General features: G+C 45.0%; 3 protein-coding genes across 5 annotated transcripts in view; 2 read left to right on the plus strand and 1 right to left on the minus strand.

Moving 5' to 3' along the window:
- Positions 1–4625, plus strand: part of NLK (nemo like kinase) — a 64954-nt gene extending 60329 nt beyond the window's left edge. For both annotated transcript variants that reach the window (XM_059829168.1, XM_009812376.2), the window contains 3 exons: positions 611–809; positions 2287–2380; positions 2935–4625. In XM_059829168.1, the coding sequence (XP_059685151.1) occupies positions 611–809; positions 2287–2380; positions 2935–2989 (348 nt within the window). In that variant the 3' untranslated portion in view covers positions 2990–4625. The remainder of the gene's footprint in view (positions 1–610; positions 810–2286; positions 2381–2934) is intronic.
- A 2503-nt stretch (positions 4626–7128) lies between these two features.
- On the plus strand, positions 7129–10578 carry TMEM97 (transmembrane protein 97). The gene is made up of 3 exons (XM_059829299.1): positions 7129–7248; positions 8841–8985; positions 9533–10578. The coding sequence occupies exons 1-3, from the start codon at positions 7129–7131 to the stop codon at positions 9781–9783; spliced, it is 516 nt and encodes a 171-aa protein (XP_059685282.1). The 3' UTR covers positions 9784–10578.
- Positions 10579–11119: 541 nt separating this feature from the next.
- Positions 11120–13866, minus strand: IFT20 (intraflagellar transport 20). 2 transcript variants are annotated; one of them, XR_009484465.1, is made up of 5 exons: positions 13740–13866; positions 13260–13345; positions 12314–12417; positions 11503–11759; positions 11120–11165 (listed from the first exon to the last, which is right to left on the minus strand). XR_009484465.1 is itself a non-coding variant. In XM_059829300.1 (4 exons), exons 1-4 carry the CDS (start codon positions 13864–13866, stop codon positions 11678–11680), a joined length of 399 nt encoding a protein of 132 aa, XP_059685283.1. In that variant the 3' UTR covers positions 11326–11677. The 2 variants fall into 2 exon arrangements, 1 of the variants encoding a protein (XP_059685283.1); XM_059829300.1 differs by lacking the exon at positions 11120–11165 and having other exon boundaries at positions 11326–11759.
- Between the last annotated feature and the right edge of the window lie 3011 nt (positions 13867–16877).

A 16877-nucleotide genomic window follows, 5' to 3' on the forward strand; every position in this document is an offset into this window, starting at 1 on the left:
TAATGTGGAAGTAGACTTTATAATGTAAACCACTGCTCTGACCACCTTCTTCCCTGCCCTTCCTTCACCACTTGTTCTCTGAAACTTGATGTGTAAAGTATTTCTCAGAACTCCAGATGCCGTATGCTGAATTATTCTGTTATCAGTGATACTTAAATCTGCGTTTTGCTTTAAATGTGTACTTAAGGACACATTAAAATGTTTTGCAGAGTATGGACCTACAAAATGATGTATTTGGTAACATTAAATTCTTCGGGTCTATTCTGATTTATTGTAGGAGTCATAGTTTTAAGGTTATCTGGAGAAAGTAATTATTGAAAAATATGTTTCTAAAAATCATATTAGCAGCGTTTCGTATCATTAGTGTAGTACAGGAAGGTCAAGGGCATCTTAGCGATGCTGCGGGTTTCTGGGTAAAACCTTCCCCCTAGCGGCAGCGCTTGCAGATCTGGGACATCTGAGCTGAACTGGTCCTTTAACGTCATTAGGCCTTTATAGAACAATTTGGAATTAATTCACGAGTAAGTATTCTTTAGACTGTTTCTGTACCTCTGAAAATATCCTAACTCTCTTTTTTTTTTTCTTATTTCCTTTAAATGCGATATTTCAGTCCAAAAGAATATCTGCTAAGGATGCCTTAGCTCACCCGTATCTTGATGAAGGGCGGTTGCGATACCACACTTGTATGTGTAAATGTTGTTTTTCCACATCCACTGGAAGAGTTTATACGAGTGATTTTGAACCCATCACTAATCCCAAATTTGATGACACTTTTGAAAAGAACCTCAGTTCTGTTCGGCAGGTTAAAGGTGAGTAGTAGTTAACCTTTGCATTTGCGTTCATCTTCCTGCTCCGTCCTTCAGCAGTATGTAGTTAGGATGTGCAATCTGGGTGGTTTTTGCTGTTAGGTATTTTTCCATAGTAGGTAGTGGAAATAATTTCTTTTCACTAAAAGAACAGAATTGCTTGTAAATGTTCTGACATAATAGAGTATCTCAGGTGTTAGTTGACACACGTAAGTCTGTTGGTCTCAAACCTCAGTAGCGTTCTCCTCTGATGTCAGTGCTCCCCACGCCGCTCTTCTGTTGAAGGATTGCACCGGGGGAAAGGGAAGTCACTGTTGTTGCCTTCTTGGGGTGTGACATGTTATCTTGATAGCTGTCCTGCAGAAAGGGGCGGCGTCATCGAGTGACTGAAGCTGAGTAGTCTCATAGTTCTCCTGCTTCATTTCCTCTGATCTATCACAGTCTGCTCACGCCGAAATGTCCACGTCAGGTGCCTGTGCAGCAGCTGCGGCCATAAGCTCTGTCGCTGGTGCCACGCGGTGGTTCTGGCAGCAGCGCAGAGGATGCGCTCTGGGTCGTGACATGCTGTCGTGAGGAAAATCAATCCTGATGCCTGGGAGAGGAAACTACCGCTGCAGATGGTTACTAAATGCCGGCAGTTGCTTTGTGGCACTAGAGATTTGAAGTCTGATTCCATCATAGCAAACAAGCTATAAAATAGACTTCTGTTTCTTGTGAAATCGGATCCAATCAGGAAAGCAGTCCTTTTATGAGAGCAATACAATCTGAGAAATAGCAGTAGGGATTTCGGTTCTGTTTGGTGGCAGCTCGAATAACTCAAGAGGAAGAGAGGGAGAAGAAATGTGTCACCTCAGCAGTTTCTAACAAACAACTCAGTCGTTTGCGACAGAAAAGCTCCATGACGTTGCCATGATAACGTGACTTATTTCGGATCTATCCTAAACTTGTAATTCTGAAATTCACATTTATAGTTCCTACATGTTCACGTAACGTTGTTTTCTTTTCATCCTGTTATTCTTTCCATTCCCCTCCACTCTTTGGCCATCACTTTTCAGAGCTGTACATAGATCTGCTGTCTTCTCTGAGATCTCTTGTTCTGAACGCTGCCTGTAAAGTTTTGCTGACAGCAATGCAGATTCCAGCACGTTGCCTCTGTTGCTGTGTTCTTGGTATTTGCAAATCAAGTCCAAGTGGGGAATTCTGTGTTGTTCAAAAAAGTTACACCCTAAAATCTGTAACTGGCTATCATCAGTTCAGTATTATAGTGGTGCTTAGGGTTTTATTTTGTGTACATTTATTTCAGTGTGCATATAAGAGTTCTGTGTGAATTTATGCTACGAGATATGGCATCAGGTTAGATTTAAGGAAGCTGGAGTTCTTTCCTTCTTACTAACATGTACTTTCCTCCAGTCTGCATTCCATTTTACTGAAGCAAAAAGTGTTAAAGGTATGATGTTTTTTATTTTTCTCCTACGTACAGAAATAATTCATCAGTTCATTTTGGAACAGCAGAAAGGAAACAGAGTGCCTCTCTGCATCAACCCTCAGTCTGCTGCTTTTAAGAGCTTTATTAGGTAACTGTATGTAATCACATCTGATATTAATTCGCATTTATTAGTAGTTCAGAATTCACACATCTAAAATGTTTTTATGTTTTAAGTTTCTGAGAGTAGGAAAGGCCCATAGATAACTTCTGCAAAAAAATACCTTAAGGACATACATGTATGGTTACATTTTAAAAATACTTTGATGAATTCTTCTGGAATTTAAGTAAAATGTGCAAAGGTTTCAAGTAATATTTTTGCATAAAAGTGCAGAAGTCAGACTAAACATTAGAATTGAAAGATTGACAAGTTGACTTCTGATTGTAGAGTTGCACTGTAAAAAAGTTAAAATTAATGACTGGTAGATGAAGAATTGTTAAGAAAATAAGTAGATAAAGTATAGCGACATATTTGTTGGCAGTGGTGTTAGCTGTTGGTCCTGGGGTGGTTTGGGTGGTTTTGGTTTGGGTTTGGTGGGGTTTTTTTGTTTTCCTTGAAACGTTTGCTTGCTGCTTGAGCATTAGCTTTCTTGTCTATTAGCTATTGCAAATGAACACTGATTTTCTCTATCACCTGCATTCTAGTTCCACGGTAGCTCAACCGTCTGAGATGCCGCCATCTCCACTGGTTTGGGAATAAAGTGGAAGATAATATACTACTGAAGATGTAATGTAGCTTTCCACTGGAGTCTGGGATTTGCAATTCTGGAGGTTAATCATGCTTGTACTGTAATTTTACTAATGAAGTTTTAAATTAACAACCACTACTTGTACAATATGAATAATATTTAGAAATGTACTAGACTTTTAATCTTGTAAAGTGGTTGTGCTTTTAGAAGAAAATATTTTACCCAGAGTTGCACGTGTTTTATGAATTCTAGTGCAGCTGTGATGGCTCAGCTCAGAACAAACAGAATTGAACCAAATTTGGGGAGGTTTTTTCTTTTTTCTTTATTTTCTTTTTTTTTTATTGAAGTGAGATTGTACAAAAAGATAGACATACATTTTGATATTGAGCCATTCCTGAAGATTTTGGGTTTTCTAAAACTAAGGAATACAGAAAACTTGACTGCGACCAATCATGAAGTCACGTCAGATGACAGTGACCACAGTGAGTGGGCACGTCACCTGATGATCAAATCCTATAAATAGCTTCTCACTAGAGCTGTGATGGTGATGTGTGCTGTTCTAAAATCAAATGTTGTGAGTAGAGAGAATGAGTTTGTGACTAGGAGAGACTAAACTTCTGTTTCCTTACCCAGTATAAATATATATATATATTTAATCTATTTTTATTAGAAGTTTTTCTGCTCTTTCTTACATAAAACCCCCCAGCATGCATCTTCTATGTGTGTAAATAATTCCATTTATGGGCTAATTTCAGAGATCCCTGACATCATTGCTGTATAGAGAGAAACTAGCTTGCACATTTTAGGTCTGTGAAATTTTGTGAGAACTTTTTCCTGCACTGGACAGTTGAGAGAAAAAAAAAGAAAAGGAAAAAAAAAAGCACATAGGGAATTACGTTAATTGTGTTTGTGTCTTTAGGCGAAGCTGTGGAAGTCTTGAAATGTCACAGTAGTAAATAACTTTTATTACTTTTTGGCTAATTCTTTTTCTGTTGGAACACTGAATTCTGTGCATATGTATATATGAACACAAATTGAAGGCCTCTACCTCCTGGAGTATACAACTTGGTTTGTTTACCTCCACATGATTTTTTTTTTTTTTTTAAGTTCAGTGTGGAGACTTGAAACTTGAATGTCCCTTCCAACTTTTATATTTAAAACAAGACTAGAAAATTGAAGACTGTTTTTCACCTGTACAAAGAAATACTAAAGGGTGGTCTTAAAATTTGAGCATTGGTCTGGAGAAAAACCGTGGTGTTTGTTATGGACAATTAACTGTTAAAGTTATTGTAAGTTATCTGTATTTAGCAGAGTATTTTCAACAAGAGTGATCTGAGCTGAAATTGGAGACTATTAGTAAGTTATGTTTGGAAGTTTTAACTTCAATGAAGTAATTATTTGCTGTGAAAGAGACAAACATTGAATAACTGAACAAAGATGGTGCAATATCTTTGTTTTTTATGAGGCTCCTGAGAATAAAACCAGCTGAAGCATTTCAATTCACTTGAATGAGAAACGTGTTTAATTAAAAGAGCCCAAGAAGACACTGGTATGAAAGGTAAAATCTCAGAGGTTGGTCAGTTAATGTGGCACACTTGCTGGTCACTTTGTAAAATGTAGATTTGAAGTACGGTGGTGAAAACATTAAATGTGACATTTGAAAAAGAAGTGGTGTTATCTTTATTTCCTGTCTGATCTCCCACCTTTATTTAAGAACAAGTTGTTACAATCTTGCTTAAATTCTCTCTAGAAAAATACAAGGAAAAAGAGCTTATAACATCTTGTTTTGGGCATGGTTTTGATTTTTACACTCACCTGCATACACACACACACATATATATACATATATATGTACATATATACATATATGTGTACATATATATGAATTCTTAAACAAAATATCATTTACTCTTTAAGTTTGATCCTGGATAAAGGCAAAACTTGCTGATTAAATCAAAACGAGCAATTGACTTGCACTTTATTGGGAGGTTGAAAGACATCCAGTCAAGGATGGATTTTACTTAACGTGCAAAGTTCATGTCATTTTTTTCAGCACAGACGCTGTCATTGTTTTCTATAGTCCTACCGCAAAGAATCCCACGTGCAGTGGTGTTGCAGAATATGGCTGAAATCGTTCATGGTTTACGAGGATGACCTTTTTTAAAGATCAAACCAATTGAACTCTGTAGTTCAAGCCTCCGGACCTCACAGAAATAAATTGATAAGCCTTCTTAGCATGTGCTCTCTTCCCAGGGCTGGCACAGATACTGTTTGTGCCTCATGTATATGCCTCCTCTTCAAACCTCGTCTTGAAAGTCTCCGTACTGTTAGGAGCTAAGTTTTAACGTGTTTTGGAACTGGTGATGGGCACGTCACTATTGCTTCATGGTTGTTGCTGAAGTCGTTGCCATGAATTCACTGCCATTTTTACGTGATCTGCTCATTAGATTCTCCGTCAGCATAAGACTGCGGTGCAAATGGGCAGTTTGTTTGTTGGGTCTTCTCATTTTGACTCACAGTTTTCTCAGGCTGTGAGCACACGATGACACAACTGGCAAATACCACTTTGTGCATCAGCATCTTTTGGAGCTAATTGCTAGAGGTCCAGGGGTTAAGCTTGTTCATAAACATAAAAAGAATGAAATGCCTTTTGGACGTGTACCTTTCAGCGTGTCTTCATACGAATGTGGGCCGGGCACTGTGCAGAACTAAAATTGTGTGTGCAAATATAGATAAAAACAATTATGGTAATGTTTTCTGTAGCCTCAGCTGCATTTTACATGTTTACTGTAAATCAATTACAATGAAAGTGAGACCTCTTAATAGCTGTCTTTGACGAAGACAGTTCCATTTCTAAAGTGAACGCGCACGCGTGTACACTTAGAGTGACCTAAACACGAGGTCATCAAGGGAGCTTCTTTCTTTCCCAATGAGGTTCAAATCTGGCTTGCAGTTTTCAGTCGCATTTTAATCAGTTCTGAGCTTTGTTGATATCAATGTCAAATGAATTACAGATTGTAAGCGTAAGTTTTAAGCTCTCTAAATATAGCTTCTGCATCTCCTTTTATTAATTGTGCCTTGAGAAGAGTACAGAAGTAGTGAATGCAAAGAATAACTTCAAAATTATTCACAAATTGTCGAACATCCAAATGTTAGAAGGCCCGATCTCTGTGTGTGTACCTCTTGCAGGTGATGCAAAGGAGCTAAACAGGATCAGCTCTGGAAAAGTAAGTTGCCAAAATCCATTTCCTGATGTATGGTGAAATATCATTGACTGATTCAAATCAATTAATTTATGAAAGTTACGAAGTGCTTTTCTCCTCCAGCAATTTATTAGTGGCCTATTTGGGACTGCACTGTTTGACCTGCCGGGAGCGTGTGAACACTCCCCTGACTGAACTGATGGGTTTGGTACTTACTGGGTAGCAATTTTTCTAATCCTCTTTTTTACCCTTTGTTTTAATAATGGAGTATTGTGAGATCCTGGGACTGTTTGTTCTTAACTTTTTAAAATTCTTTTGTCAAGTATAACTCGATAGAAAATTCTGTTCACTGTACTTCTGTAATCCTGCTCAGGTATGGTTACTTTAAAACTGTGTGTGACATTGCGAAACGGGGGAAACTGGCATCCAAGCAGATAACTGACATATAATCTGCGTGTACACCTTGGACAACTTCTGTGCTCAATAAAGGATGGAATCAGACCCGCTGAATTATCTGATTACGCCGTGACTTGCTGCGGTGGCTGTTGACGCTCTGTAGGGCAAGACGGACTCGCCCGCGGAAGGCAGTCGGTACGAGTCCAGGACGGGCTTTCCCCTGCTTCATCCTAGGTGCAAAACTGGGAGGAGAAGCCGTCTTCAGCTCTCGTGGCCTTACACCTCGCAGCCGATCGCCCTGTCAGCAGCGGCCGGCGCCCCTTTCTTCCCGGGCGCTGGACTCGGCCGAGGCGCGGCAGCAGTTAGTAAAGACCGCGGAAAGGGGGTGCGGGGTAGAGCGCGGCCGGGCTGCGGCGGCGCGGAACGGCCTTGTCAGTACGGTGTGATTGAGGGAGGAACCTGGCGCCGCAGCCCCAGCCCTTCCTCCTCCTCCTCCTCCTCCTCCTCCTCCTCCGGGGCGGGGCCGCGGAGGCGCTGGGGAGGGCGCGGCGATGGCGGCGGGTCCGCGCTGGCGGGAGCGGCTCTTCGCCCTCTACTTCCTCTCGCACGTCCCCATCACGCTGCTGATGGACCTGCAGCCGCTGCTGCCCGCCGGCCTCCACCCGCGGGGCGTGAGTAGGGGCCGGGGCCGGGGCCGGGGCCGGGGCCGGGGCCGGGGCTTTGAAGAGCAGCCGGCGTGTGCGGAGCCTTCCGCTTGATTTAATGGATCCTGTGCGTTTTATTACAAAATCTGGTCTGTAGAGACGTAAGGGGGGGGCAAAAAAAGGCAGTAAACGTCCTAAAATGAAATCGTATTTAAAAATAAGTCCACACTTGCTACCCGCACGCTGACTTCCATTTGTAGTCAAGTCATTCATTTGGGAAGGACGATGAATGATTGTTCCCCCGCACCGTTAGCAGCTGCGGCTGATTTTTTGTTTCACTTTGTGGCTGGGACGCCTGCGGGCCGCCCCTGCCAGCCCAAGTGCCCCCAGCCCGCGGGTCCCCGGTACGCTGACGGTGCGGATGACAGCTTCCCAGCACGGAGCGTTGTGTATTCTGCAGGTAGAGGAAAGCAAACTGGCACAGTAAGAACGGTTTGCTGAGGAAGGTACCTGCGGCCCTGTCCCGTTCGGCACTAACGCCCCAACGATGCCAGCAGCGCCGAGCACACCGCCCCGTGCCCCCGGACGCGGCTGTCGCTGCCCTGCTCGCTCTGGGACCCTGGCTTTCGCTCGTACTCCTGCCAAAAACCTAAAAGCCAATTGTTACCACTGCAGAAGCAGGCATACCAGCAACCAAATTTATTAGCAAAAATCTCCGGTTTGCTGGGTTTTGAATAAACTTATAGAAGACAATCAAGATAATAAAGTCAATTAAAATGATAGTTGGATAGAAGATAATCAGTTCAGCTCTTGTCATCAGGATGAGACCAGCCATAACTTCCTATCCAAGCTTTACAATTAGTGAATTTGATTTTTGCCATTAGAATTGCCTGTAGAATTACTCCATTATGGAAACCATTTTTAATTAATAGTTAACTAGTATATCTCAATGCCTATCTCTCTGTTCAAAGTCCACCTTAAAGCCGTGCTGGAACTTACATTTCTGTCATGGAAACTAATTGCAACGCGCCAAGCCAAAATTCTTACAGCGAGCTGTTGGGGCAGCAGTAGCCAGCCAGGAACTCTGCGCTCTAAGGACACACTGCCGGCTGAACGAGGCCGCGGCCGCCTTGGCGCGGTGAGGTCTGGCTGGGGTCACACCTCCTGCTGAGGCACCGCAAGGGCCTAGAGGTGTCTGCAAGACTGAGCCCACCTCAGCTGGCAATAGGAGGGTCAGGAAGAGGAAAATAAAGTTCTTCACTATCTACTAATGTCGAAGTGCAGATCTTCTGTCGCTTGGGTTTTTTCTGGTAAGAAATGACATTTCAGAAATAGTTTTTGGAAAGCAACTGGACTTACTGCTGTAGTAATCCTAAAATTGCCTATAGTGCAATTTAATGTGTATTTAATGGAAAGGGTTCATCACTTCAAGCACTTCAGAAATGGAGTCCCTATGAAGACTGAATTGCAGCATGAAGCCAGGCGTACCAAGATGAGGTCACTCGATTTTCCCACTGCAATGATGGCTTCATCTGACCACCAGATGAGGGTCACAATATTTGCCCTGTTGTGGCTGACGCTGAGTGTATTAATCTCTGGTTTTGTTCTTTTTTCTTAAGCTGACAGAGTTGTTACAGTGGTATGCAGCCACTTTCAGAGATCCCATGATGCTCCAGCCCCCAGAGTGGTTTAAGGCGTTTATATATTGTGAAGCCTTCTTACAAATGCCTTTCTTCCCCGTTGCAGCGTATGCCTTCTTAAAAGGTTGGTACAAAACAAGTGTAAGAGTATGTCCCGTGCAGCATTTCTGCATAACGCTTGCTTTTGGTACAGCAGAGAAAGTTTATTTATCAGCCTTAAGCCATTATAGGGACATAGCGTGTGGAGCGTGGTGCTGTTTTCACAGCAAGTTTTATCTGAGAAAGCAGCGTAGAATAAGGCCTGTCAGAAACAAACCCATGACTACAGGCCCTTTTCCGCTGCAGCCATTTGTCTGTAACCAGCATCAATGTTTGGCAGCTGGCATGCTTCCAGGGTGGATAAAGTTTGGGTCAAGCCTGCGTACTCGTTTTGTTACTTTAAAACTTTCACGATCGCACCATTGTTCTGAATTTCAGTAAAGGTAGATAATATTCCTGGGTTGCTACTAGTAGTTATGGGTTATTTTCTACTACCTATTTAATAGGAGTTACGGCTTACCCTGTCGGAGATACAGTGGTTAATGTTCTGGTAATTTAAAAGCCAGAATTCTGGCTTCTGAATTCTGCTTCTTTCAAAATACTTACATTGCTTCCTTTTTGCTCCTATACAGGTGGCTGCAAATGGATAAGGACTCCTGCGATTATCTACTCCACCCACGTAGCTACAACTTTGTTTGCTATCCTTGCGCATATCCTGTTCCACGATTTCTCAAAGTCTGAGCATTTGGGACCTCAGACACAACGTGAGCGCCTAATTCTGCTATCTATATATGTGCCATACTTGCTGATACCACTTCTGATTCTTTTTACCATGCTGTACAACCCACACTATAACCACGTGGAGAAAAGGAAAAGGAGGTAGTCAGCTTTAAGAGCTGCACGCACAACACTCGTCCTGGTTTTGATTCAGACCCTGTGCTGACGTAGTCCTCTGGGACAAACATCTGCCTCGTGGTGTTGGCTGCAACAGCGATTGCCAGAGCAGCTGGCTCCTGCAAGAAGAAACTGAATTGGTTGTGGAGTTTACAGCGCCTCTCTAATCAGAAATAGCTTTGGCAGACGCCTGTGTCAGCAGTTCCGTGCGGTTTCTGGGCACACACAGGTGAAGGGACCTCGCTCCTCTCCCACTGTCGGTTTTGTGCGGTACATCTGCAATAGGAAAATAAATAACCATTTGATGTATAACTGTGTGATGGGGGGGGGAAACTACAGCTGATACCTTTCTTTCACGTTCCCTTTTTCCAAGATGACTCTTACAAAACCACTTAAGAAATTTGTCTTCCAAGAGTATATGCTGCAAAATCCGTAACTGATGACAGATTTGCAAAGCTATGCTTTTGAAGCATTTCAAATCATAATAATTCTTAACTTCCTCACCCATTCCTTTGCTTTGCTTCAATTTTGATTAACTGTAGATGGCTGATCAGTGGTAAGTGTGCCAAAATCTGGATTTCTGAATGCTTGAAGTGAACTTTGTTGACCATGAGGCATACTTCCTAGAGGATTCTGAAGTACTTCAGGAATTGTCAAAAAGGATTTGTAAATTTTTCTCTTCCATGAAATCACTTTTAGTATGGCAATAAATAACTAAATGCATCCAAACTGCATTTAATGTTCTTAAGGGAATGACTAAAAGGAACTCTAAATGACCACGAGATTGTAGATAGTTCACAGAGTAAATATATGCATTAGACTTTGAAGTTACAGTAAATAAAACCTACTACTGGTAGAAATTCTGGGGTTTTTTAAGTAAGTTCTCAGTCTCATTGGCAAGAATCAAACTTGAAGACTTGTCTAAAATTACAGGTCACAGAGAAGGCTTTTCAGTCACTGCCTATATACTTCAGGACTTCACTGGTATAAAATTTAGGCCTTCCACTGGCTTTGAAAAGGCCAACATTTCCATGTTTGGCTGCCTAAAGACAGACATCAAATGCATCTATTTGCACTTCAACACGAGGCTTGATTTTAGGTCACAGGCATTCAGTTTTTAAATGTCACATGCTTAGTTATAATTTATATACACTCCTGGTGTCACCGTACGTTTAGAAGGGTTTGTCGCAACATTTGCAGTTCTACGACTAATAATGACCGTGAAAGAATTCCACTCTAGTATTATTACCTGTATGGACATACCTCAGGCATGGTTTAAAGTTCTTAATTCTGCTGTATTTTCTGCTTTTTTGTGTGTCTTTAATTGATCCATTCTGTTAATCATAGATTTCTGGGGTTTTTCTCCTAACTCTACAGAAAAAACAATTATCTGGTCAATACAGGTAAGAGTTACTGCTGCTTGTGTGCTTTATCTTTACAGACATGACAAATACTACATGTAGGAAAACCATTATGGCTATCCAGGGAGTTGTAAACTCAAACTCAAAAGTAACGGAACAGAAGCAACTAATTCTGGTATATCCAGAAAGTCTGAAAACAATAATTTATTTCCTGATTTCTTTGAAAGAGCTATACAATTCAAAAAGTGAGAGACATAACATAGCAACAATAGTATTAATTCAACTATAATTTGAATTAGGACTGTACAAAACTTTTATAAAATCAAAGGACAGAACAGTCTTTACACCTGTTAGAAAGCCCTCCTTATTGCCACTTTTAGTGTAATTCACGCTGAATTAAAAGACGCTTCCATTTGTACAAACCATCTCTTCATTCATACACAGTGAAAAATTGCATATTTTTTAAATTCTCAAGATTCTGGAATGGTCAAGTTTCCAAGTTTGTTTTTATCTTAAAATCCTCTATTTCTGAAAAATGAATTGGTCAATGAATTCGTTCTGGTCTGCTTCAATTTTACACAGAGTCTCGTACTCTATTCGGTACCTGAAAGAAAAAAAACAAATGGTTACCAGCTGCATCCAGCCTGTGTTAGAAGGTTTACATCGTACAACGTTCTCCGATCTGCGGTGACGGAAAGTTAGGCTACGTGTGTAAGTCACCTGCAGAGCAGGGGCTGGTGAGTCAGACTTTGCAGTTCTGAAGTGTCTTCACAAGTCAGACACGTGGCGCTGCGTTACAGTTTTATTCATTTCCTCGGCTGCATGACCTCACACCGCCTCTGTTTAAAGTCGCCAGAGATGAACCTTCTTGATCAGCGGCCGACAGAGCCTTAAGTCTTATGGCTCTGCATGGTTCCACATGTGCTTGTTACAGGAGGACACGCCTCCGCTGCAGATGGACTGTCTGAACAAGCTTAGACAGCATCCTGCAGCCAAGCACGGATGGCGAGATGGACTTTCAGGCCTACGTAATCCCAGAATCATTAAGGTTGGAAAAGACCTGCAAGATCATCAAGTCCAACCACCAACCCAACACCACCACACCCACGAAACCACATCCCGCAGTAATGCCCCAGAAGCATTTAAAAGAAAACTTACCTTTCCAGCTGCATCTTTTTCTCAGCTATTAAAGCTTGAAGTTGCTGTTCCTGAGCTTCTCTTTGCTTTGCTATAGACTTCAGCAAATTTCGTGCACCAATGGCCTGTCAAAACAGGATGGTCAGTGATGTAGCTGTATTGGGGTTTTTATTTTTTTTTAACCCCTTTCACTACTAGCGGGTTGATTTTGAAGAGTTTCAGCCATGCTAACGATAAAGGAGGATGACGTCTGAATACTGAATGGTTGGTGGAACAGGCAAACAGTCCCTGCAGAGGTTGGGCAGTTGAAGGCATTTGGGACTTCCTTCAGACTCAAGGAACAAAAGCCACTGACTCCTCTGGAAATACATACTGATCACTGGTGACCGGTCCTACCGATAGACAAGCTCTGGTCATAATTTTTTTCCCCAGAACAAGTAAGGAAAAAAGAAATTACCTACAATTGTGCTAAACATTAATTTCTATTTCCACAATAACATGGAAAAAACCCACACCACTTGGTGTCGCATAGAAATACATAAAGAAAGTTTCAAAGGTAGTTGTAGAGCTATTCACTGATCTGGTCTTCAGAAAGCCCTTCTCCTCCTCCTCCCAGAGCCTCTCCTGCCTCTTGAGGACAAAGCTCTACTAGTAGAAGGCGTGATTAAAAAATACATGTCCTATTTACGTGCAAATACATAGATAAGCAGCAACAGCAGGGCTGTTAAATGCAGGAGTAACATGACACACCAAGTGCGCCTATAAAATCTTCTAGAGGTTAATATCCATTAAAAAGCACCAGGCTTTCATACTGCGGACAGACGGGTGTTAACTACCACGGAAATGCCTGTACAAGACGGAGGGAAAAAGATGGTTTATGCAGTAAAAGGAGGAAGGGAGAGCTCTGTTTTTTCATGCACGGCACAGAGCAGGGTACCTGACAAGCCAGTAATTAACTGCACAGTACCTTCATCTTCTCGCTTTCAGCAGCCTTTGCCAGTTGATCAACAAGTTCAATTAAGCTACCCACTATTTTTTGAAATTCTACTATTTCTGCAAAGAAAAAAAATTGTCAAGTAGCGTTCAAAACACCCCTAAAGAAGACTAATGCTTCTACTACATGCTGCAATTCTGAGGTGCGGCTTGTATTTTTAGAGTCGACCGCAAACAAGCGCACCTTAGGATGGCCCGTGCTATCAGGCAGGCTTTAAAAGGGGCGAGAAAAGAGAAAAGCCCTGAAGCGCCCACGAGCGTCACCGCAGCCCCAGCCCTTCTCCGAGCCACCGAGGAGCGCTCAGCCAGGCCGGCGGGGTCCCCGGCGCGGTGCCACCACGGCTGCACCCCCTCAGAAAACGGCGCTCCCGGGCAGGCACCGGGCCGGCTCCCGGCTCCCGGCTCGGCGGCCGCGGGGGCCCCGCCCGCTCGCCCCGGCCCGCGGAGGACTCACTGTCCAGGAAGGCCCTGCACTCCTCGCGGAGCTGCGCCGTCTGCTGCGCCACCGCGGGGTCGAGGACCCGCAGCTTGTTCAGCTCGTCGAAGTGGAGGCCCGCCGCGCCCAGCGCCGCCTGCGCCATCTCCGGCGGCGGGCGCGGGGCAGAGCGTCGGCGCCGACCTGACGGGCGCGGAGCGCCCCTCCTCGCCGCGGGCACGACCCTCCCGCCGTGCCCCGGGGCGCTCTGGGGGCCGCGCCCGACGCTGACGGGACCCGCGGCCTGCGAGGGACCCCGCCACCTCACGGCGCCCGGCCCGGCCCGGCCCTCCGCCGCGCCCCGCGGCTGCCACGGCGACAGCCGGCGCCTGCCGCGGGGCAGGCTGGGAGATGGAGTCCCGGCCGTGCCGCGGGGCGCGCCGGGGGCTGCAGGCGGCGGCGGGAAGCGCTTCCGGGTTGCCGGTTCCCAGCGGGGCGCGGAGGAAATGAGCTCAGCCGGGGGCCGCGGCGGCGGGGCTGTGGGGCGGCCGCGGGCGGGTGAGCGCTGGGGCCGCCGCGGCTCTCCCGGGTGGCCTCCGGCCGCGGCGGCGGGGGGCGCGGGGCGGTGCGTGCGCCTCGCCGCGTCCCTGGCGGCCCGCCGGGTAGCGAGCGGTGGCCGCGGGCGGGGCCGGGCCTCGGGCAGCCGCCGGCCCGCCGCTGGGTCAGCCTCTCTTTGCTTTTCCAGGTGCCGGACCGGGCCCCGCCAGGAAGCGCGCCGCCGGCCTCGGCGGGAGGGGAGCCGGCGCCCGGCGTGCGGCCCCCGGCGCTGGGCAGGCGGAGCCCTCCCCCCGGCCGCGCTGCCGTCCCCCGGTGCGTAAGGCTGCGGTGCGTGCCGCGGCCCGGCCGCGCTCCCCGCGCAGCCCTGGCTTAGCGGGGCCGGGGTCCTGCCGCCGTCCCGCCACGGCAGCTGGGGGTGCCGAGGAACCGCGAGGGCCGTTGGGTGTAGAGCGGCGAGGGGCGGGAGGCCTCGGGCCGAGAGCGGCCCGGTGCGCGCGCGGTTCTGCGCGGGGGGGGTGGGCGTTTGGGCTTTTCCCCTTGAGCTGCTCAGGTTATTCCTTTTTAGGGAAGTTCTGGACAGCGACCGTTTCCTGACGCGCTGTCCGAGCTGTTGTGTCATTGTTCCGCAGTCCTCCTCCTGCCGCCCGTGCAAGGCAGGAAGGGAGGGAGGTAGAAGATCTTCTCTCGTGTTAGCGGGGTAATTCAGGGTTACGTTACTGTTTGCAGCAAAAGCCTCCTAGCTTATTAGTTAGCGAACACGTTAGAGTGACAGTACCGGCCCCGGCTCGGACGGGCTGCGGAGGGGGTTCTGCTCGCGTTGAACTTCAGTCTGCTGGGCCGGAGAAGTAAGCGCAGGCCTGCAGCGGCAGAACCCGCGGAAAACTTGGTTCTAATGAACGCCTTCCGAGGGGTCGCTGTTGAAACTGGAGAGCTCTGTTTGCGTCTGGATTTCTGTCTCCTTACGGAATCAGTCTGGCAGTCTTTATGAACTTGCTTTTGTTCTAAAGAAGGCATCGCCGAGGGTTTAAGGCAGGGCAGGACATCGGTGACAAACGTGTAGGCCTAAGGCGTATTCCCTTGTTACCAAAGGTCTTAACTGCAAGGTGAGATGTAGTTGCTTCTGGCCTTGATTTACTTGCGCGTAATGGATTATAGTAAACCGCTGTGACTAGTTTGGAGTTGGGAATAAGAAGCCTGTTATTCCCAAGACTTGGACAATTTCTGATCAATTTCCCTACCACCCTTAGCTGCTTTGAGTATTGAACTTCTTACATAACACCATGACCACAACACACAAGTTTTTGTTGCTGCTGCTTGCTTACCAGTTGGCAATTAGGAATTACTTTTCTGGCCAATTCCATGTGTAGCGTGCTGTTGCCTTTGACTTAGATTTGCTTGTGGGCTACTTGACTCAAGTGATGTAGTCAGAAAAAACTTTGTCGTGCCCAGGTGCAGGGTGACGCTTGCTGTTGCGTTTTGTGTGATTAGTTGAAAGTAGAGAATGATGGCAGCTAGTGGGAGTTCCAGTTAAAGCATTTCTAGACAAACTCAGGTTTTTTGGCACTAAAATTCTTAGAATTGGTTTGTATCTTGATGATCTGCACAATATTTTCATTGCTTGTTATTTAATAGACATTGTAGCGTTTGCTTAATTAGAATAATTGAGGTAGGAATCACAGAGTAACCTTATATTTTAGGTGTTGTTCTAAGTTCAGTAGTTATTCAGATCTCTGGCAATTTTAAGATGCCATCTGTAGCTGCCGAGTAATTTGCTGTACAGATGGATGGTTGTGGGGTTTTTTCCTGTGTTGAAAGCTGAGGTGGGGTGAGAAGGAAGAGGGATGTAGGAAGAATAACAATATAATTAGCAGGTTATTATATTTATTTAGAAAAGGTTACTCATGTGCCATAGGCACAGAACAGAGAAGGGAGGAGATATTTGTAGTGTGAAAGAGTTTTAAAAAACCAACACCACCACAAAAACAACAGCAAAATGTTTTTGAGAACAATAATTATTAGAAGAAGGATAGGTAAGAAACTTGTATTTGTACTTTTCCAGTTAAAGAACTTCAAATCTGGCCCTTTAAGAGTTTCATTCTTTTATTTGTTTGTTTCCATTTCGAGCTTATTGTGGATGGAATGATAAGCACAGTGAGACTGGGGAGAGAGAGAAGCAGTGAATGTCCTGGCTTTTTAATCGAGACAAATATTCCAAAGATCGGACATACTTGGTGGGGGGGTGGTGTTAAATACATATATTTATTTTTTTAAAAAATTAAAACTACCTTGACTGCCTGGCATTCCAGGGTGGAGGCAGAAGAGTTCTGAATGAAAGGAGTTGCCAGGATATAGAATGTTACGGTCCAGCATTTCAGTGTCGAGGCATTTAAAGAGACTTTTGTAAATGTCTCCAGTTAAAAACCAAAATGGCAACAACAAACCCCACATGTGCAGATACACGCCCAGCTGAAGGAAGGGCAGAAAGCTCTTCCGTTGTGTTTCAGCTCTGCACAAAAAGAGTTGCGTTCTTTTGGGACATTGAGAGGGAGCGGAATTCCAGCTAGCATTTGAACTTGGGGCTGTGATGTTGTATGGTGTTTGTAGTGTTGGCTGCAGACG

The sequence above is a fragment of the Gavia stellata genome, chromosome 25, assembly GCF_030936135.1.
Source record: "Gavia stellata isolate bGavSte3 chromosome 25, bGavSte3.hap2, whole genome shotgun sequence".
Taxonomy (NCBI): domain Eukaryota; kingdom Metazoa; phylum Chordata; class Aves; order Gaviiformes; family Gaviidae; genus Gavia; species Gavia stellata.

Excerpts from the sequence above, each read along its gene's own strand:
- TMEM97 (XM_059829299.1), top strand. The coding sequence starts at position 7,129 with ATGGCGGCGGGTCCGCGCTGGCGGGAGCGGCTCTTCGCCCTCTACTTC. Across the intron at positions 7,249-8,840 it reads CCGGCCTCCACCCGCGGGGC|CTGACAGAGTTGTTACAGTG; the intron begins GTGAGTAGGGGC and ends TTTTTTCTTAAG. Across the intron at positions 8,986-9,532 it reads AGCGTATGCCTTCTTAAAAG|GTGGCTGCAAATGGATAAGG; the intron begins GTTGGTACAAAA and ends GCTCCTATACAG.
- IFT20 (XM_059829300.1), bottom strand. The coding sequence starts at position 13,866 with ATGGCGCAGGCGGCGCTGGGCGCGGCGGGCCTCCACTTCGACGAGCTG. Across the intron at positions 12,418-13,259 it reads CTGAAAGCGAGAAGATGAAG|GCCATTGGTGCACGAAATTT; the intron begins GTACTGTGCAGT and ends CTGTTTTGACAG. Across the intron at positions 11,760-12,313 it reads AAAAAGATGCAGCTGGAAAG|GTACCGAATAGAGTACGAGA; the intron begins GTAAGTTTTCTT and ends TTTTTCTTTCAG.